General features: G+C 34.3%; 1 protein-coding gene across 2 annotated transcripts in view; it reads right to left on the bottom strand.

Moving 5' to 3' along the window:
- Positions 1-23,844, bottom strand: part of kug (kugelei) — a 56,960-nt gene that overhangs the window by 7,611 nt on the left and 25,505 nt on the right. For both annotated transcript variants that reach the window (XM_068380367.1, XM_068380368.1), the window contains 8 exons: positions 23,133-23,347; positions 22,157-22,438; positions 21,732-21,989; positions 19,348-20,511; positions 17,653-18,528; positions 17,105-17,311; positions 16,011-16,383; positions 8,933-9,043 (listed from right to left, as the gene is read on the bottom strand). In XM_068380367.1, coding sequence (XP_068236468.1) covers positions 8,933-9,043; positions 16,011-16,383; positions 17,105-17,311; positions 17,653-18,528; positions 19,348-20,511; positions 21,732-21,989; positions 22,157-22,438; positions 23,133-23,347 — 3,486 coding nt within the window. The remainder of the gene's footprint in view (positions 1-8,932; positions 9,044-16,010; positions 16,384-17,104; positions 17,312-17,652; positions 18,529-19,347; positions 20,512-21,731; positions 21,990-22,156; positions 22,439-23,132; positions 23,348-23,844) is intronic.

The raw sequence follows: 23,844 nt of genomic DNA, 5'->3' as shown, positions 1-23,844 counted from the left end.
TGTATCAATTTATCACATATACCAAGTATACTATGTCATGTACAGTATATAGTATGCCCTTTGGTTTATTACTATCAATTTTGCCTCTTTTTAAAACTTATTTTGCACAAACTTCGTTCAAGTTTTAATCTAGTACAGTACTGTATAGTTGTTTGTCAATTTTCAATACCACTGAAAAGACTAGATGATGAACAATCCAATATAATGCCATGACAAATGTTTATCTTAAATTTATACCATTTTTAACCTTTAGTTTGAACTTTAGTTTTCTTATCAAAGCCTATTTATTTTGCACAGTATTTCTTTTTAATGAAGTCCAAACAAAAATTTACAGAAGGCTGACTCTCAATCAAGAGATATAGCCTGCCTTTACTTCCGTAAATGTCCCTTACCATTTCTGCTTAATACTAAGTGAACATATATAATCTACCAACTGGAGAGGAAGAGAGGAAAGCCTTCAGTGAAATAAAATATTAAGATTTTAAGAAAATTTTAAAATGTCCATTAAGAATCATTGCCATTCAGACTCAGAAAAACAACCATATTTAAGAACAACTAGAATTTGGTGACCCTGTCAAAAAAAATAAGTATACATTATTGTACCTTCATTGGTCATGTAATTAACTACCTCACAGATAAGAGAAGGCTAACAATAAAGCTAAGGCTGATCAGCACCTATTCCTTTAAATTATGCTTTACATAATCAAATAGGGCCTTCTTGCTGCTAATAGTGACAGTCATATTCATAAAGTCATCTTGTACCAGTTGTTGATTACAAGAGCATTGTTTTAAAGCCTTTTATTTCTTGAGGTCAGTGTGATATTACATTACAAGGGATCACAATACTATTAAATCTATGCCTAAGTGCCAAAGATTATAGTGGAACATGACCTTGGAAAGGTCTGTAGAGACATCCCTTCTCATATGAAAATGAAACTGAACCTTGTGAAGATAAAGGTAAACCGAGGAACACTAATTGTGCTTATACATACAATGTTGCCTCTGTAAAAGGTTATCAATACTGCTCAACCAATGAACTGTGTGTGAAAGAAGGAACTGACAAAAAAGCATAAATTCATGAAGAAGTCTTGGTTCAGACAATGAGACATACTTTTTTTTCAAGTGTATTAATGGTATAGTTTTTTCAATACTTTTCATTAGTATGATGCAGGACGGTTTAAGCAAGCGGAGGGCAAAAGGATAGCTTAATTTTGGTTTATCTGGCATCACATGAGATCATGAGAACCAAATGATAGAGAGAAAGGTGTGTGTATGCGTGTGAAGAGGAGATGGAAGAGGAATAGAAACAGACTGACTATGAATTATAGAAAGTCAGGCTCCCAACTTCCCACAGCTTTATCACTGACAAACCAGCTAGCAAACGTCTGCTCACATTTATATTTCATGGTAAGAATGATATTCGACGACTTACTAAAAACTATTACACCTTTACTTATACATAAAAAAAGGAAAACATCTTCAGTGCTGATTGGGAGTAACTCTGCACATACACTACACTCACAAGATGAATCTTACACAATAAAGTGCTTAACAGCTGGAAGGAAAACAATAAAGAAAACTAGAAAACAATCCCACTTGGGCCAACCACAAAAAATGAATAAGAATATAAAGCAAATAATGAATGGAGTACAAGATTGAAATGGTATCACTTGAGGCAAGCAAAACAGAATTTAATCATGAGAAAGTAGAACTTTGCCTCTGCCCTTCAGGGATAGTCACCACCTTCCTCAAATTACAGTTCACTCTAGACAGGAAAAACCTTGAATGGTCTTCCGTCTAAAAAAAAAGCACCAAAGTAATGGACTCTTTTTCTACAACTCAATCAAACATAGAGATTTAAAGGAAATCTGATATCAAAATACTGCTCTTATAACGGAAAGCCACATATAACATAGTTTGGTACACACCAAGATATGGCCTTCAAGAAACTTGAATGTAATGAAATTTATCAGTTTAGGAAATGTTAATCAGCATAATTTCTAAAATTCAGCATTCACGTAGAGTGAAGAAGATAGGTATAATTAAAGAGAAAGAAAGAGTTGCAACTTTAACTAACATTGGTGAAAAAAAAAAGGCAAGTATTGTAGAAATGTTTTTTACCCAACTAAAATAACTCAAGATATAGTCCCTATTCCAAGTACTGTTTTCTGTCTGGAACAATATGCATTTTATATTTCCTATCCTAGATTACCAAAATTTCTATGACAGTAGATAGTACATCATGTATATTCATAACTGTACTCGTTCTTTTCTGTAATCTTTTCCAGACTTGTAAATAAATACGTAGAGGCATTAATCTTATGCCATCTCGTTACTAAACACTAGACCACATATGATTACTTTGGACTTGATTGGCTGAGCTTCTTATAACAATTTTTCTTTTACCTAATGCTAACCTAAGATCCACTACAAAAAAAATATCTCAGTACATTTCTACTGTATATTAAAAGAAAACGCAATATCCAAATACAACTGCACAGTATCATCCAATCTTTAGACTCGCTACATTAAAACATAAAGCATGACTTTTTCATCAACACACAAATTTTCCTTTGCTCTTCTATATCTACCTAAAATTGGCAATAGTTATCACAATGACCATTACATAATTAGACAAACCTAACCTAATTAACAAAATTAATATACAGTAAAGAAGATTTTTCACTGAATCAGCAAAAAAAAAATAGCCTTCATTCCAAGAAAGAAAAATTATAACTGGGAAAAAGGAAAACAATACTGTTGGCCTAGCTTGAGTTAATTTGGAAATAAGTTTTGTTGTTAACATGCAATATACAGTAACTGTGACCTTGGCAGCCTGTGTTCTAAACATGCATTGTTTTTCTGGTGTTGACAGTAATAAAATTAATAATGACGTAAAGCTTGGTTAATATGTTATTGCAGTTACTGTTGCAGAATAATTAATGGTATTTCCAAATACCTTCCATAACCCAGCCCTTTCCCTTTGGGGTCCCTCGATAAATCTCTTAACTAATAGGTAATGATGGTTATTTTCTCTTTTCCTTTTTAATGAGGAATTTGATTTCTTATTAATTCATGGTCTGCTGAAACTACTGTATTTCATACTGTGATAACAATGAGAAATCAATAACAGTGATAACCTAAGCCTTAAAATTAAAATTTTTCTTCTTACATAAAACTGTGATCCCCATTCTTAATTACTGTACACACTTTCATCGTACCAAAGATTTTCATACAACTTTTGAAAAATATAACTGAAGTAAGTTTGGGAAGTTACAATTCTAGAATTTTAGTTTTCAAAATGGATAACACTCCACGTCATGTAATGTTGTGAGAATGTTACTTAATGCTTGTCAACTAGACTGAGCATGATGAAAATTGTAATGCCTTCATTTCTAAGAACCTTCCCTGATGTTCATATTGCCGCTTCTTCAGAAGCTCATTTTAAAAGACCTTTACCAGTAAAATTTTAAAAGCTAAAAATATTCCAATTTTCTTTCCTTTCAATAAACACAAGCCCTTAGTGATGGAAGGAACATTCTCGCGGTAAGGGGTACCTGACGTGCCAGTCTCTTTGCCTCTTCAGTCCTTTTCCAAATAGTTAGCTTATTATTGCACATGTCCCACTCCTGGTTTTCTTAGCAATTAGTGTGTAGAGTGAGAAAAATAAAGTTTCTGGAAGTTCTTTATCTGTCTTTTGATGGAAGTAGGTTGGTCAGGGCACCAGCCACCCATTGAGATACTACTGCTAGAGAGATATTGGGATCCTTTGACTGGCCACACAGTACTACACTGGATCCTTCTCTCTGGTTATGGTTCATTTTCCCTTTGCCTACACATACACCAAATAGTCTGGCCTATTCTTTACATATTCTCCTGTCCTTGTACACCCGACAACACTGAGATTACCAATCAATTCTTCACCCAAGGGGTCAACTACAGCACTGTAATTGTTCAGTGGCCCCTTTCTTCTTGGTAAGGGTAGAAGAGACACTTTAGCTATGGTAAGCAGCTCTTCTAGAAGGCCACTCCAAAATCAAATCATTGTTCTCTAAGTTTTGGGTAGTACTATAGCCTCTGTACTATGGTCTTCCACTGTCTTGGGTTAGAGTTCTCTTACTTGAGGGCACACTCGGGCACACTATTCTATCTTATTTCTCTTCCTCTTGTTTTGTTAAAGATTTTATAGTTTATATAGGATATATTTATTTTAACGTTACTGTTCTTAAAATATTTTATTTTTCCTAGTTTCCTTTCCTCACTGGCCTATTTATCCTGTTGGAGCCCCTGGGCTTATATCATCCTGCTTTTCCAACTAGGGTTGCCGCTTAGAAATAATATTAATAATAATTCCCTTGTTGTATCATGTCAGAGGCAATACTGTGTTTTAAAAAACCATTGTGAAAAGTGCTCTTCTCTTATGGTATCTCTCATGTGAAATTACATTTCAATGGCTACCAACAAAGTTAACAGAGCAATGAACTAAAAGAAACTTGCTGTTAGTTAGGGGGAAAAGCCAGCGAAGACTAGGATAGTTGATTGTAGTGGGGATGATGACAGTAATGACAAGCCTCCACTTTGAGACAATTCACATCATCAGCCAACTTTCGATAGTGATGAGCTTCATAAACGCTTCCTTTGTTAAAGTTCAAAAGTACAGTGAATCCTCTTTTAAAATGGTAAATCTGGTCTTATACCGTTGCCAACCTAACCTCTCCCTCCAAGTTGAGAAGTTGAGTCTAATGTTCAAAGTATTTCTTTCAGTAAGGGTTCAGGAAGTTTGTTGTGCATTACAGATTTGAAAGTCTCACAGAACCTTGAATCCTTCAATTTCTTTAGATCCTTCTGCTACTAAACCCTTGATTGCTGCAATTCTAGTTGCTCTGTAAGACAACTAAATTGCGAGGCAGAAGATTGAGAGGGTAGTCTGGAACCTAATATCCCTCCTCTTACTGAGTAAGTGCTCCTAAATTACAATTTATTACATTGCAAAGGTGGATGGCATGGCATATGGTATGATTTTATTAAATCTTATTGGGGGAACAAAATTTCAACTAAAATTAATCATTTACATAATGTTTTGTTTAGCAATGTGTTCCATTTGCGTGCAAGCTTGGCAACTTGCTCATCACAGGTTAATTCAAGTGGAGCAAATGTAGTCGCTATTACATATACTGAAAAAACAAGTCCTCCACGCGTATGTACAGCATACCTCGCAATCACTCCAGTTCTAAACAAACTGGGAAATCCACTGATTTCCCCTCACTTCACCCTACAATACAGAAAGATGAAGAGAGAGAACAGAGGCAACCTTGAATGTGAGAAATTATCTCTTTCTCAGACCTTACGTACCCTTATTGCAGAGAAATACCCTAATAAGTTGAAAATGCGATTCCAAATCTTCAGAGATAACCTCTTCCAAAATTGGTTATATCCATCAGTTATAAACTTTGTGGTGATTATAATAGATAAACAGTATTGTTGTCCCAGAATCAGAAAAGGCTAGCAATTTCAGTTCCCATTTCAACCTAGAGGCCTGACTTGTATAAGAGTCATCTAAATTTCATTTCTAGACTTCACCCCTTATTGCACCTCAAATAATAATCTCTAAATTCAAATTTACAAGTTGGTTGAACAAAGAGATGCTGTTTGCAGGTAATCAAGTAAGAAGTGCCCTTGAATCACTTTACTTGGCAATCTTATAAGAGTTTAATTTGTTTGAATTGGCTTCTCTGCTGGATTTTTTGCCATTCTTGCATAAAAAACACCATGTTTTATATAAATAAATATATATTCCTTTCAGATTGTGATACATGTTTATTACATTTCAAATTATCTTCCCTATTAAATGGTTAGTATCTAGAATAGGAAAGTCCTGAGTGTTAAATACCATTGTGAGGCGTACAACGTTGTAAACAGAATGACTAACGTTAGTTTTCATTATGGCCTCAAAAAGCAAGATATATTAATGATGAGCAGAGATTAGTTGTCTTTTGCATAGTGCATAACGATACGACACTCCAATACTCATTTACCTGTCAAGTTAGTGATGAGTTTTAAGATCTTTGTTATTCTCAGAATGTCAGCGAGCCTTCGCTTGTGGGAGGCAAGTCTGACTTGCCTGACCGATTCTTACACAAGACTGACTTCATGGTCGGGTCTAGTGGTCATAAATATACACTGTTCCTTCAGTAAGGGTTCTGAATGTTCACTATGCCTTACCAAAGTAGAGCTCCTTTCATAGAGTCTTGAATTCTTCTACTAATTAGATCCTTCTGCAGATAAATCCTTGCTGTTCTGCATGCCTAGTTGCCTTATTAGACATCTAGATTGTATGAAAGAAGACAAAGTAGGTAATCTGGATCCTTATGTCCCTCCTCTTGCTAAAGGAAGCACCTTTAAACGACATCATTTTTATTTTGGGAAGTAGCATTTCAGATCATAACTGCTTTAAATCTTCATAAATATTTTTGTTGTTGTTGATGTATCAGCTAAAGCTGGGCAATCACATCACATTCCCGATGACAGTACATTTCTATTTGCTTGCAAGCTCATCACAGAATTACTTTTAAAAGTTTAAAAGCCACTCACAAATGGAAGATGCAAGGGACAGTGACACTGCCCTAGCTAGCAGGAAAATATACACCAGAGACTGACCATATATACATATGATCAGTGGCCAAGCCCCTCTCCACCAAAGCTAGGACCAGAAAGAGCCAGGCAACGACTGCTGATGACTCAGCAGGTAGACCTATAGGCTTCCCAAAAACCCCCATCTTTAGCTCACAAAGACGGTAAGGTTGCAGACACTAAAGAAACTATCAATTTTGAGCAGGACTCAAATCCCAGTCCAGTGAGCTCCAGGAAGGGATGCTTCCGATAATGCTTTTATTAACCATACGAGTTTGGCTTTAAAGACGTGAATAATATAGTGGGTAATTATTTACATTCAGTGAAGATCTTTAATTAAAAACAGAAAACATTTAATCCACAAATAATATACTGCTATTCCCCTTTTTAGTCTTTAAAATTTCTATCACTATTATCTAAGAATGGCTGTTATTTTAGTTTCGTTTAGTCTTTGATGCCTCCAAGATGTGACTGGTATCATACTATTCTGTTATCTATCCTTATTATAAATTTCATTTTAATGGCCTCCTTTGACTACACCATTATGGCTATTAAATGAAACCTTCTATATTCAGGATTTATAAGGCAATTTAATCGTTGTTTGGGGTAATAAGCTTGGCTGTATTTTTTAAATACTTTCCTTTGCAATAAGTTCGCGTGTCTTACAAGGATGCATTTAAACAGAGAAGGCTACACTCCTTGATTATAGATGGAATGATGTACTGTTTCCACTAGACTTTGTTTTTGTTACAGCCTATATAGTTAGTTTTTGTCATAAAAGAATTTTATCTATATACCAGGGCACTCCCCAACTTTGGGAAGCAGCAGACATTAAAAGAGAAACAAAAGAGGACTTTTTTCACCATTCCCCTTTGATATTTTGCTCTTAATTAAATTTATCCTATCTCCATCCTTTACTAGCATCCCACCTCCGGTAGTGCGTGGGAATCAGCAAAATGAACATCATGGGAGGTTTTTAGAAATAAACTACTTTAATAATAGAATTTCTTATTTCTATAATCAAATGATGTTCATGTATTGTACATGCCTACCCTCCTCCCCATTGCCTCGCGATTTCAAGAGGATAGGGATAATTTTGACTTTGAAACTGAAGGGATAAAAAGACTGGCACACCACTTACCACTTACCAATAGAATGCTCCTTCCTTTAATAAGGGCGTGTTTACTTAACCAAGCTTCTGGAGAAGAACCATTTGAACATCAGGTGAGTATAGAAATAGGGAATTTTATTATTAAAATCCTGATTTTTAAACATGACTACATTTTTTAAAAATTCGTACTCCAAGTCTTTCATTGGGCTGTGACTTTAGCACAAATAAGTCATGAATTTAGAATTAAAGATGCAACCAAATGCCTCCTAAATTTTGTATTAGCTTTGGCAGCAGCTTATTTTTTCAGCTAAAAAGTAGTTTTGCAATTTGTAAAAATAACAGACTAAAATCACGTCATACATTTCAAATAACATCAGATTAACATATACAATGGTAAAAAATACCTTGCAGGTCTTTCTCAGTTATAAACCAAATGTCACTAGTATGCAAACCTAAACATAGCACAAAACATGAGTAAAAATTTAACTGAAAATCTAAAATGAACTTTTAAAAAAGATACATTAGCACTAGCCATCAGTTTTCTGAACATTAAATAGCAATGCATAAAAACATAACAGAACTACAATGGTAAGCTGAGCACAACGTTTAACAGAAGTTAATGTATCCTTAAAGAATTGGAAAATGGGTTAGCCAATTAAGTCTGAAAAACTGCAATGCTTACAAAAATTAAAATATATAATTGAACTGTAATAAAAATAAAATAAATACCATATTGTATGAAAAATTAAACTTAGTCCCTCACAATCACACAGGTACCACACCTCTGCTTAACAATTTTGTCTGTATTATTGTCCCTTATTTTCTAAAACTAACACGTCCAGCAACTCATGTAATATTTGTTGCTGTACTTTACTTCACCCTATCTCAGATTTTATCATTTCATTTACGTACCAATTGTGTGAGTTGTTGAAACCTTTCAGGAATAATTATATATATTTGGTTATAGTTTAAGAATGTAAGACTAATTCATGGGTGCTGAATTAATTGAAAAAAAAATCTAAGCAAGCAAAATCACAAGCATGCTACTAAATAAATTATGCAGCTCAAAATAACCAAGGTAAGATGCAAATCAAGTACATGTACTTAAAAAAATAAAACCATGCAGCTCTTTACCAAAACTAGGCCTGCAACAAAAAATAGAAGTGTTTAAAATACAAGTGTTCATCTAACCTGGCAGGTCATCCATAGAGGCCCCTGAACGCACACTTGTATCATCCCTGGTGCTCCCTTCTACACTTAGCTTCTTGAGGCTTAAGTACTCACCCTGACGGAACTTTACATCTGCCAAGGACAAGACAGTAACCTCACAGGAATGATGAAGGACTAAAAAAATAGCAGTCAGGTGACTGCAAGTATTACAGTATTCATGTAAGGTTAGTTTATGTTACCTGTTTCAAGATTTTGTAACCCCATTGAGTCTCCTCGGAGATAGTTATCAAAATTACTGATAAAATTTATCCTTAGTACATAATCTCAATTTGAGAAAGGCAAAAGAATATTTCAAGTTAGCAAAGCTTTTTAAAAATTAGAATAAGCAGGTGTTTATGTGAATATTTATCTCCTATTTATGCAATGTGATTGTTTCCTGAAATGACTACTGTTCATGAAGTTTTCACCACTGAGTTAATTGGTCGTAAATCAGATACACTCTAATATTTTCCAACATCTGCAACTCTCCTGGGAAAACACTTACACTATATCTATTAAAGTAGAAACCAAACATATAATATAATACTCAAAATAATTCTTGAAGTATTCATTTTATTTATTGTTATAATCCATAGCTTAAGTCTGTACTAAAACTGAAGCAATTGCCATTTTGTTCATTGTATGTCTTTTACCTAGAGGGTCTTTGCACAATATTTACGGTCAAAATTGCTTGGTTTCCAACATATTGATTTCCAGTTATTACTTTCTGCATCTTCCCACATAACTGTGCCACTTCTTTGACTTTATCCAACCCTATCTCTTATCTCTCATTGCATGAAAAATCTTTTGGGCCAGCCCAAGAATTGATTCTATGATCTGGTTAAATTGCTTTTTAATAATAATTAACTTTTCACTAAAATAAACTATGTCGATTTATATTACTATAATTATTATCATTACTTGTATTATTACAATTATTATTATAAAATATCTTAACAGCACTAGGAGCCAATTTCTAGCATCTTATGAAATACTGTAACTGGAAGGACCTCTTCTAAAATATGGGATGAAAATAGGAGCAAGACAACGTTAAAAAAACTAGGCAAGCTTGGCAAGAAGATAATATAGACAAATGAAAAATAAAAGGTGGAAAATAATACAGCTGGAAGCTGCAAGGACACTGCCAAAATACCTCTAATACCATGTACAAGACAATATATCGGGTATGACTGTACTGTGCCATAGTTAGCGCCTGACCACGAATAAGGTTGTTTACTTAACCCTTTTACCCCCAGGCTATTTGGAAATTTCCAACCCTTAACCCCCAGGGGGTTATTTTTTTCCCAGCCCATTTTGGTGTATATTTTTTTTAAATTGCTCTAACAGCCTTAATTTTTGTCATAGAGAGGTCAGGTTGGTCTCATTCTCTTGGAAAAATGCCTGAATTTTCTCAAAAAATTATCAAAAATATGAAAAAAACAATTTTTATAGCATTTTTTTGCAAGGACGTACCGGTACGTCCATGGGGGTAAAGGGATGGCTTTTGTGAAACGTACCAGTACGTCCTTTGGGGGTAAAAGGGTTAAGTATCGTAATTTACAACTAGCATTTTTAGTTTGAGAAGTCTCTTATTTCTTTACTTGCGCCAAAATATTTCATACAGTTCCTAGGAATATTCAGAAAAATATTTGACTCCTTGTGCTTCATTGCAAGTGTGATATGGTAAAAAGTTCATTGCTTGAGGATTTTAAAGCTGACATTTCTTTTGCTTGCAAGATTTAGCAAATTAGATATACTGTACTGTAACAGCAGACAATCAAACTAAAATTCCTTCATTTATTCTAACTTACACTAATTTGGTCAATAACCACATAAATATTCCATTGAAATGAGGATGAAGGTAATAAGAGCGCAAATATGTTTTTGATATGCAAACAACACATTTCATATACTTTAGAAACAAAGGCAATAAAAAGTGCCTTTGTAAGGAAAATATTTTCAAATCTACTTTTTCATTCAAAAGTTCATCAAAATATCATGTAGTCACTAAACTCTCTACTGTATATGTAAACATGTAAAATTCTGTAAGATTTACTTTTGTATACTTTGTAAAAAGACTTCTTTAACAAGCATTGTTGAAATTAAATTATATGAAAAAATAAATAAAATAAATTGCAAAAACTAAGCAAATAGATATGTTATCCCCTTCAAATCATTGAAAACTATAAAGATGTTTGTAGTGGCCAAACTTAATATTGCATTTCAAATTTCACAAAACACACATGCTTTGCCCATAAAATCACCCCATTCAATCATTCAAGAACTGTACTAAATATTCTTACAAATACTGAACTTGCAATGAGCTACAAACATTTGCCATACTGTATGTATAATCGAATACCAGAAAAACTGTAATCATACAAAATTAACCGGAAATTAATAACAAAATGTGAACAAATAAGTAAAAATATCTGTATACAGTTACTTTTATCATATACTTGAAATATTCAATATGCATCTAAAAGAATTACAAGTAAATTTTTGTCAATTGGTATTCCATTCCAAGTAAATTTTTGTCTACTGGTATTCCATTCCATAAGCTGGAAATTTTTCTCTAATCTCTACCTCTTGTACAATCCAGAATTTACTTTCAATACCCACTTATTCATTTCACAAAAATAAACGTGATTTCCAATCAATTATTACTAAACTAATTTACAGCTAAAAATATAATATTCATAAAATGTATTATTTTCATACTCACCTGATGTTCATATTGCTTCTCTCTCAAAGCTGTCTAAACCTTGAAGTCTACCTTAAAATAAAACTTCCCATTTTATTTCCTTGTAAATTACCTACTGATATAGTAAGTACCGGGTTAGTCTGAAGGATGTTTGGCAATTATCTAGGCTTGGATGAAATATCGTTCATTTGTCTTTCAATTTTGAAATTCAAACTAGATCATTAGCTTCTTGACATCTCTAGTTAGTGGGGAGGAGAGGGGGCATGTTATGAACATAAGGCAGGTATAGAAATACAGTAATAATTTGACTATTAGAGTTCTGTATATTTCCATGACTCCCTTATGTTCATATTACTGACTTCCATACTCCAATGGAGAATCAACGAATTAACAAGTTTAATGGTAACCAATCATAAGCCAAAGTAAACTCTTGATGAATCTGGTTTTCTAATTAGGTTCCAACCATACTCTCACTATCAAACTTTAACAACTACAATATACTGTACTTATCAGCAGTAGTCATTAAAACCTCATTTTTTTTTCACGGAGAAAACTAAGAATATCACTTAAACCAAATTTAGGGAAATCAAAGTCCAGTAAATTTCTAGGATAAAACTTGTTTCTTTTTGATAGATCCATGAGAAAACCAACTAGGTATGTCAGTGAGCTGCTGCTAGAAACTTTTTCCTACGGAAATAGCTGCACTACCCCTTTAGATCCTTCACTTAATTCAAATCCAAATCCCTGTCTCTGTCATTCGGATATGGATAATTCGCTGGCTACAGTTTGCCAACATTTAGCTGCCAAAGATAGTTCACCCCCAATTTTTCTGTTGTCAAAGATAGTTCGCCCCCCCAATTCTTCTGTTGCCAAAGATAGTTCGCCCCCAATTTTTCTGTTGTCAAAGATTGTTCGCCCCAATTTTTCTGTTGCCAAAGATAGTTCGCCCCCCATTTTTCTGCCGCCAAGGACAATTCACCACCAACGAATTGTTATTATTGATAGATGTTACTATCAACAGCCGATTCCTTAAAAATTAAAAAACTATTACAATTTGCCACCAGCAAACTATCATTACTAATATTTTTTTATTACTTATAGCCCCTTCCAGTCTTAAGAATAAAAAAGGGATTTCCAAAAAAGAACGTGTTCTTCTCCCTGAAAAGGACTCAAAACAAAAAGGCTAGCAAGAAAGCTACCACCGAACCGCTTACGGATCGACTAAGTAGGATATCAAACAGCGCTAAAAAACCTGAAGGGTATATTCGCTAAAATAATAAAAATGAATAAAATATGATCATACCAAAATATGAAATAGATGTCCAAAACATATACAAGGGCTTACAAATAGTATGAGGAACTAAATGCAAACACGATAAACAAAGAGATCACGAGGAAGCGACACACATAAGGAAACAACCAGCGGCGAAAACAAAAAACCAAACACGGTTAAGAATAATAAGTGTCGCTACCTAGAAATCCCAAACAGCTCAACTTGGGAGCAGGGATCTCTAAAACGTCGGATCTCTTCCAAAAAACAGAAAACAACACAGAGCAAAACAAAACACGTCTAACCAACGCAAGTGCTGAGGAGGAATGAGGGTAGGGTGTGGGGAGATGTAGGGGTAGAGAGGGGGGGGGATGTTGATGAAGGAGAGGTCTAATTGGTGAGGGATCTATGGTCGTGGTTCAATCACGCCCCAGTTTTCTATACCGACACTCAAAGAGTGAGCGAGCTAGGTTTATTCCTGGCATTCCATGCATCTCTTTTTTTCTCTGGTATATTCAGCAATAACTATGCCTTAGAAACGGTGCTAGAAGAGCATTTCACGGAGCGACACAGGTCGAGCTTTCCACCTACCAAGTCAAGGATCTGAAACTGGTTAGTAAAGCATATCTATTCATTGTTGAGCAAAGTCATGAGCATGTTCATATTTGCCCTTCTCCATCAACTCTAAATTCCCCAAAACATTAAAAGAAGAGGCATTATTTAACTGGGAGTATCTGTAATTCATTTCTTCACTAAACTGAGGTAAAAGGATACTTCCCTCAAATTTATCCAAGTTAAAAGTAATTCTTGTATCATAACAAGGATTTCAACCTAGTTCTGATTCTATGTCAGTGCTGTCACACTGTCTGAAAACACTGCCACGAATTATTAGGAATTTTGAGTCAGAGGGGTTTAGAATTAGGGTAGATATTTTCTTCGACCATTTCTCAGACCTACGGAAAAATTCCAAAGTTCCCCCCAGCCCTCTTGGGAAGCATCCAAGAAAAAACAGATGTCAGGAACTTCCACTTCCAAGAATTTCCTGGGAAAAAGCAAAGAGCACTGTCCTAGCATTCAACTAGTTAAAGTTGGTTTGCATCTGTAATAAATATAAATCACTTACATAATGATTCATATATGTTTTAGACATATTTTTTAAAGTTTTAAAGTCAAACACCATAGAGGACAGTCCCCTTAACATACTTATTTCATTACTGTATCTTAAAAAAATAAGCTTTGTAAGGATATACAGTATATCATCCAAGTCAGGTTATTCCAGAGAATAATATTCATTTTAGGATGTTGGCCTGCAGAATACCCCAAAATAGAAACTACAGGATTTTTCATTGTTTACATTTAAGGATAACAATTGCGCCTGTGCTAGGTATGGGACTCATTCCGGCAGTAGAGGTAATCGCACCTACAGTAACACCACTTGGAAAAATCTAAGTATGATCTAGTGGACTAGCCAAACCCCACTGCTACCTGAAACATGAGCAACTATTTAGCTACAAGCCAAAACTAAAGATTAAATCAAATCTTTACCTTGTTCCTCCGGATCAATATGATAGGCAACGACAAAAATAATAAGGGTTGATTAAACAGAGCTTCTGGTGAAGAAGCAATACGAACAACAGGGGAGGTCCATAGAAATAATTGTATAAAAAGGTTGCTCACAAGTGCGAGGTCGTGTAGAACAAAACACAAGTAGTAAAAGTGTAATAAACTCGCTAAAATTAAACCCAGAAAGCTAAAAAAGCTGAATGGCATTTCAACATGTGAGGAAATTAACATGCTTAATCATCTGGATTTTCTCCCAACCTTAACATTAATTTACTTAAATTTTGAGCAATTAAAATAGTTGGCTATGAGCTGAAGATAAATCTTTAGCAAACTAAATTCCTCAAAAAAAAAAAAAAAAAAAAAAAAAAAAAAAAAAAAAAAAAAAAAAAAAAATCCTGCAGCCAGCACGCTTTCAGAAAAATAGTTTAAACCACTTTTACTGACATTCATTGCAATTCCAGAAGATATCCCTTATCAAAACTTTAAATAACCTAAAATCAAAGAAAATCCCAATCTGGATCATGGGTAAAAAAGATAAATAAAAACATCTTGACACTGGTAAACTTACTGAAAGAACTGAAAGACGAAGAAACTTGGACACCCACACCTAGATAGTTGCCCTCAGAAAGACTCTATACTTACTAGAGAGGGAGACATATTACAAGGAAAGAACATAGGAAATTCCTATTTTAGGGTTAACGTCAACATTTAAACAGCTCCGAGAGAGAAGCAATATGAACATCAGGGAGTTTCATAGAAATACTTGTAAACCTAAAGCTAAATTTCCATAGCACTTTAGGTAAAACCAGAGTTTTGCATTACATATTGGCTGGAGGCTTCCCTAATGATTTCAAATCGACATTCAACTTTATATATTTTCTATAAATTAGAAAACTACCTTCAGCATTACTGCATTCAATTTGATTATTGCAGATTATAATTAGATACTTATTAATTGACGTATCCATAATCAATTAAAACTGAAGAGGAAATAGGTAAGAAGTCCTCATTGACACTGCACCAAAGGAATATGTAATGAAGATCAATGGAAGTAAGAAAATAACACAAATCAATACCGATCTCTGTAAAGTAATAGACTGCTTATTGCCCTGAATTATAAAAATTATAAAAACCAGATGTGGTGGAAAATTAATAAGTGTTCATGCAATCTTTTAGTGGTATCCAACAAAATAGGCCAGTATATGCCTGTAAATCTTTTCATTTATCTTCTGTGAATGCTTAGAAAATTATACTGTACACCAAAATATCACACCTTATTTACGACCAAAAAACCTAATGGATGAGAACAAAAGAATAACTTCATATTTTCTATATGCTTTCACAAGGCTACTGTTACAAACGTAAACTGTTTAATAACAGTAATGGAAGTAATCTTTGGCTACCGTTACAGTTGCTGCAACTCATTATCCAATAACCTTCCTTCTCTTGCATTAAAAAACCCTTCCTCCCCAATCATGATACTAAAGTCCCTGAAAACTTATAAATCAACTATCAATACAAACCATTCTGAATTTTATTATTTTCATAGTAGGTATCCTTGAGATTATGTGCCAATGCATCCTTCCAAGGCTTGTGTAAACTGTCAGAGTCAGCAGCATTGGTAGAGCTTGGGGAGCACAGGGTTGATCCCCTGGTTGATCCCATTGTAGAACCCCTAGGGGTTCCGAGAGGATTAATTTGAGGTGTATGGTGAAGAAGACTGTTCGGCTTCGATATATTTTGGACAAAGTCCCGAGAATATTGTGGTAGGTTCTCTAGCTCATCCCCAGCAGAGCCGTAACTACGGATGGTGTCAAAGTTGTTTAGCGGCATGTAGGCAGGTTCACTAGGACTAGTGGGGTAGGAGTCGGGGCGAGGCGTGCAACCGTGCGGATTCTGCAACACATACAAGCCAACACAACAGTCAGGCACAGCCAACACAACACTTAAAACCCCTGACTGAGCTGCTCAGGAATAAGGGTAAGCCATCAAAATACAGACTCAAACTAAAACAAAGGATTTGCTACAAATTGCAATCAGAAAAATATTAACACACATATTAGCATCATAAAAAGAAAAAACTGCAAATATAAAATAGGGAAAAATCATCACCTAATATCAAAATAATCATATAGTACTAAATTCAATATACTGTAAATACTACATTTTGATGAGTTACCTTGATGTTAGTCAGGTCACTAAAGAGAAACATATTGGGTGTAAAATGTTTCAAAACTTATTCAAATGCATGTGAAATAATAATTCAAAGCCTATAGCACATGCATAGCTTCTATCAAACCAATTAAATAAGGCTAGAATAATATGGTGATAAGAAGCAATAACTAGCTGTGAAAACTACTTTTGCATTTATATGTGACCCTACTTTTGTATTTGCATAACTACCAAATACAAAACAGCAGAAATGAGTAGTCTTATACTCTTTAATTTTTAAAAGTTATTTCTAGCTTAAAAATGACTTTGTGCATTAAATATAAGTTAAAGTTTAGGTAAAATGATTAGCAAATTACACTCCAATAATAAAAAAATCAAAATACTCACACAGATAGGCACACATAAAACTCATCAATACGATGCTAAATGAAAATGTGTTATTTACCTGGGATGCTTCCAAATTGCTCAATTTTGAATTTCTTTTGTATATGTTATGATGATTGTCTGTATTTTTAGGCTTCAGAATAACATGGTTTGTCTGTTCAAGTAACTGACGTCTGCGAGCAGCCCTTTGTTCTCGACAATGTATTGCCAATACAATAATCAGCCCCAAGATGACCACAGCAACGATACCAATTATTATATATATAATCTGCAAGAAAACATATTGCAATAATCACATTTCCATGAATTTATTTAACATTTATAAATATCAAAGCATATTCAACACTGTTAAAATGTACTTCTAAAAAAATATCAAACTTATTCCAAGTTAAGCATGCTGCATGTATTACAGAATTGTACTTTAATTTTGAATCTCAAAGATATATGCAAATGTATTACATTAATTTTCTTCCATACATGGTTGACTGGAACTTGTTATTCAAATTTGCTAAACTGCAGCAATGAATACCAACTTAATACTAATAAGATGATATGCACTTCTATGGAATTCATACACATCTAAAAAATCCATACTATTTTGTAACATACCTCTTCCAGGCCAATGGGAATGACAACTCCACCAAGTTCATCACAATATGTGCCAGATGCATTTCTTGGACACATACAACGGAAGCTTCCATAACTGTTAATGCATGTACCTCCATTGTGACACGGATTCTTTGCACATTCATTTATATCAATATTACAATAAGCACCAGTAAAGCCACGACATTTGCAGATTGGTCCAGATATCCCTTCCTCACAAATTCCTCTGTTTAAACAAGGGTTAGGATTACAATACACATACTGGCAGCGTGGCCCTGTCACACGTGCAGGACATTCGCACATGTAATTATTTTCAATGTTGACGCAATGGCCATTGTTGAGGCAAGGGGAAGATGCGCATGGATTTGAGTCTAATTCACAACGTGACCCTTGGAAACGAGGATGGCACTGACATATAAAGGAGGCACCTTGTTCTTCACAGGTACCACCATTAAGGCAAGGAAGAGAACCACACACTCCAGGAGGCTGCAATGCAGTTTGACACAGTGGCAAAATGTGTGCCAATCTAGTTAATGATGCAACAGTCGTTGAATCAGTGTGACTCACTGGCAAAGATGTACCATCAATACGGGGATCATCAATACAACCAACAAAGCCTTGGCGAGGGTCTTGAGCACCTGCCCAAGGTCGAACTTCTGCTCCAAGATATAAATACGGGTCATCTAAGTTTAACAAGTCAGACGATCCAGGGGAAACACCCTGCCCGCGATATAGTGCATCAACAGTTATTTCTGCTGTGCTACCAAACCTCTCTAGCCCAACATGGTGCCACTGACCATCATCCACACGTAAAGAAACAGCCACTACTCCTTCTCCACTCCCTAAATCCCATCGATAATGAAGTTCTCCATTTTGCAACTGAAAATAACAAAGAGATCAAAGTCATAATTACACAACAGAACATATCATATCAAAATTAGCAAAAAAATATCAATGATGTAAGGAATAACACTAGGATATTATCACAATGGAATATATATGGACTTTATTCTTTTATATTTTCTGTATATCCATATCTTAGGTGCGTTTGAATTACCTGCACTGTACGATTTTATATACGATAAACTCATTTCCACTAAATACATCAACACAATTTTAGTGGGATAAAAATCTAAAATGTAAGAAGTGGGTTATTGAAAGTTCATGCATTATACTTCTGACTGATTTCAAGTCACGGCTTGAGATAGATTCATCTTTTAAAACAAATAATATCAAAGATAAAAGATTTTTTTATTAGACTCTTAGCTACAAAATCCTTTTTCAATAAGATAATCTGTGAGTTGGGGATATTCCTAATATGTATAAGTTTCTCTTTCTTGAGGGTACACTCGGGCAAACTATTCTATCTTATTTCTCTTCCTCTTATTTTGTCGAAGTTTTTATAGTTTATATATGAAATATTTATTCTAATTGTTGTTACTGTTCTAAAATATTTTAACTTAATTGTTAATTAATTCTCTTATTTCCTTTCCTCACTGGACTATTTTCCTTATTGGATCCCCTGGGCTTATAGCATCTTCCTTTTCCAACTAGTGTTGTAGCCTAGCAAATAATAATAATAATAATAATAATAATAATACAGTAATAATAATAATAATAATAATAATAATAATAATAATATTGCTACTCCTATTTAGTGTACTCATAATGCACATGTACTTAAATAAAGCATCTTACCTCTAGAATGCTGTAATCAATTCTACCAGCTGTGAACATTATATTGCCATATGGGTGTAGTGTCCTGAACCACAGTGAAAACGTGAAGTGACGCTCAATGGGATTACGAAGAGAGTATTGTGCATAGCTCTTTCCTTTAAATGTCATGGGGGACTTTGGATGATAGCATTCTGGGCTGTTTTCTCTGTTTACACAGTTTGTTATATTTTGTTCGCAAGTAGCCCCTACCAAACCTTTAGGACAAACACAAATATATCCCAATCTTGAACTATCAGGTACACATATTTGGTAAGACTGACAAGGCTTGTGGGCACATTGATTTACAGCAATGTCACATCGGGCACCAGAAAAGCCAGTGTGACACCTGCAACGAGCTTCATGATAATGATGTAATGAAACAAAACTAAGTGTGTCAGTAGCTATAACAACTTGGTCATTATCAATGACAATATTTTCATCACACTTTCCATTTTCACACGAACTTTCTGTACATTTATCCTTGACAACTTCCACAACTTGTAGCCCTAAATCTGACTCCAAATTCTCGCGTCCAATTTCAATCCTCTTCCGAATAATAGTTCTGTTATAGTATTCATCTGGAGATTTTCGAACAGCAAAAAGGACATCAAGATCAGCTGTGTGATACGTAGGCTTTGCATAGCTCTTTTTCTTGGTATTTCTTCTAAATCTTGTGCGAGACGGCTGGAGACTTAATATTACAACATCACGTGATTTAGCATTTAGTAGATTTTTTATACCACGGTGAAATCTTCGTTTGTAAGATAAAAGAAATTCTTCTGGAGTTGCACCTTCTAGCTGAATAATAACAGAATTGTTGATCATGTCTTCACTTATGTCAATAACTTCAGCCTCGGCTTCACTGTATGTTGTAAATTTTCCATCAGAGACAGAAATATTTACTAAGTAAGTGCCTTCATCCAAGGCACTTTGTGCAGCTAAAGTACCATTATGTGAATTAATGGAAAAATATCTCCTGCTGACTCCATGGTCATCAGGCATGATTGAATAAGTGAGAGTATCATATGGGTCCTCATCCGCAGCTTTTATTGTTCCTAAAATTCCACCAAAATAATCCCCAGTATGCACAAACACAGTAACTTTCAGAGGAAAAACTACTGGATGGAAGCGGGATTCTTCAATTATCTGAAAGACAAAAGAAGAATTTTATTGATTATCAATGTATAAATGAATCACTTACAGCCCCCCAATGAAAACCTGGCTCTACCTAAAGGTGAATAAAAAAAATCTCTTCACAGTCCTTTACAACAACAAAACACAAAAATTGCTTACTCTAGAATCCATATTTAAAAGTCTGAATAGAAAAAAGCATCAACTTTAAAAATATTTCCATTCATTTAGAATTGTGTTAATACCAATTTACAAAACCCCCTGTATTATACTATATAATCATAACATAAGCAGTCTCAGAATTTCAAGAGCATAACTTTTCCCTTGAATTAAATTTGGAAATAAAGTTATTTTATTCTTATCAAATAAAACATTTACTTAACCTCAAATGAAAGAATCCTTAGTGCATTGATATTTCCCATTCTCTAGTACTTTATGGATACCACAATTATGGAAAAAATGTGAGTCTACAGTGATAAATAAATGGTTGGTCAAGGACAACAGGTCTCAGCAAAAAACTGAACCCCTTTGTCTTTCAGGCCGAGACATGGAGAGTTATAACCTTGACCCAACATGCCTAAGAAAGCTTAAGTAACCCTTGAAATCATCCTACAATGAGTCATTTGAACATTGAAGTTGAATTTGAAATTACACATCAGTGAATAACAAATTATCTAAACATTAGAAGCACTTGTTTAAGGAAAAACTTTGATCATACTGTCTAAATCCAATGTTAATTTTTTAACAACTCACTGTGCTGTTTCATTTTATACAGAATAATGTACAGTAATACACATCATTATGTTGGTTTGACATAAATTATTTCCGACTTTATGTGGTTCTTCCTAAAATACTAAATACAAAAATAAAATCCATGATATGCCACTTTACAGGACAGTATATCGGTCTCTATGTCGTACAATACTGTACTTCACATGGAAGAGCTTATCAATGTAGGTTTTCTGGTTCTTATGAAATGATGGTAAGCTGAAAGTATTTTTTTTTATGTTCAGTATGTGTATAGGGAACTTATAAGTCACTTTATAGGGCAAAAACCCAAATTACATAAAAACTGACTCAATTGGGTCTCTTGCAACCAATTAATAATGCGGTGGGTATTACTTACAGTATAGTATAGAGTATATTGATTACAGTAATTTATAGCTTAGGGATATTAACAATTCCTTAAAAGGCTAATTAATTGTGAGCAGCCTCAAGATAAATTACACTCTTACCTTAACATCAATCCAAGTTTCAGAGTAAAGTGGTGGTCTTCCATTATCATATACACGGATTTGGAGACGATAATGGGATTTAACTTTGTGATTAAACTTTGTGGCAGTACGTAAATGACCATCCTGAGTTATTCTAAATGCCCCTTCTTCATTCCCAGATCGAATTTCGAAAGTGAATGGCCCTCCATTTCGAGAAGCATCTTCATCCCCATCAGTGACTTCAAATTTAAAGACAAGATGATTGACAGGCTTGTCTTCCTGTAAAAAGTAATGTAAAGAACATTTTTAGAATGTGTTAAATACGCAATGTAAATACAGTAATGAAAAAAAAAATCTACAGAGCACCTTAAATAAATAAAAAAAAGGGGTAATGCAAACACTGGCTTTGGCCATATAAACAATTAACAGCTACAATGGAAGCATACCTGGACGTATGAAGTGTGGTTGGTTTCCACAAAAACGGGAGGGTTGTCATTTGCGTCACTGACTTCAATATTAAGCATGACAGAACCAGATCTCTGTGGAATACCCTGATCAAGAGCAATGATTTCCAACTCATAGGATGGAACACTCTCTCTGTCAAGTGGGCCAGCCACAGATATCCAGCCTGAGAGCTGATCGATTCTGAACTGGTGATCAGGATCACCATTAGCAATACCGTAAGTGATTCTCCCATTTCCTAGGCTGTCTAAATCTGTAGCCACAACCTGGAAAAATTTAATAAATTAAAAATAAATAGAAATTCATTCAATATAAATTTACCATTAAAGTCCTTATGGAGGAAGAGAAAGCATTACACCAAAAATTATTTCAATGACTTTAACATTAAATTATTCATATTAAAAAAACAAATATATACAATAACTACACCCTTATAATCATTCTAACAATGGAATTTTATCAATCAAAATAAATAACTGCTTGATCATAAGACCTGACCCAGGAAGCATCATACTGTACATGTAATCTTTTGTGAGCTTATCATCCCATAAAACAAAATGATTAATGATTATTTCTCAAGTTACAGAATCATTCTCATGCAGTTGTACCTTAATTTTGGGGGTAGTTATAAAACACAGATACTGTATAACAAATGTAAAGAAAATTCTTGTATAACTAAAGAAAAACCCTTTTTGGATCTTTGGAAACATTTTAATTGGGACAAAAACTGTAAAAAAGTTATAATTACCAGAATCCTCCATTACTTTACTACTATACTATAACTGGCACAAAAGCAGTAATAAAATGTTAAAACTAGCATTATTTCACCATATACTCTACAGTACACTTCCCAGCAATATTCACATCCACAAGTGTTAAACCTGTGAATGAGAAGGGAGGACTCAACTAGATACCTTAATGATTGTAAGTAGAGGCAACGAAAATTCTTCAGCACTGTACCTGTATCAATCTTTCTCCAATGATGGCAGCCTCATTGACTACAGCGGAGTAGGAATTCTGCAGGAATATTGGGGCATTGTCATTAATGTCGGTTACTGTAACATTGATGGTAGCATGATTCGAGAGAGGAGGCTCTCCACCATCTGTAGCTTGCACTGTTAGTTGATATGCATGTGCCCTCTCATAATCTAGTGTGTCCAACACTGACACATCACCTGTAATAAGAAATGCAATTGAACATAAAGCAACTTTATTAACTAATACGGTACTAAACACAGAATAATTACACATCTTCTTCAATTTTATGTGCAGACTACTGTCCTTCACCTGTCTAAACTTGAAGTTCTGGGATAAATTGAATGTCAAGAATGAAACACTTCTCTGCAATCCAATTGCTTGAAAGTAATAGTGGAATGGAATGAAATACATTATTATCAAAATGAGATTTGCCAGCCATGAGTCAAGCTCAAATCTTACACAGCTGGCTCAAAACTAATTTGGGAGAGATAAACTATGATATACTGTATATTGAATAAATGAATAAAAAATAATTATATAGTAATTATAAGATAAAAAACTAAATTAAGAGATAATCTGTGATGAATAGAAATTTAAATCACATCTATAGAACTAATGTTTCTTAAGAAGGTAAAAATATTAACAACAGAGAAACTCAGAATTCAATAAAATTTCAGATAAACTTTTTTAACCC

The sequence above is a fragment of the Palaemon carinicauda genome, chromosome 9, assembly GCF_036898095.1.
Source record: "Palaemon carinicauda isolate YSFRI2023 chromosome 9, ASM3689809v2, whole genome shotgun sequence".
Taxonomy (NCBI): Eukaryota; Metazoa; Arthropoda; class Malacostraca; order Decapoda; family Palaemonidae; genus Palaemon; species Palaemon carinicauda.
This window is presented reverse-complemented; position numbering and strand designations above follow the sequence as displayed.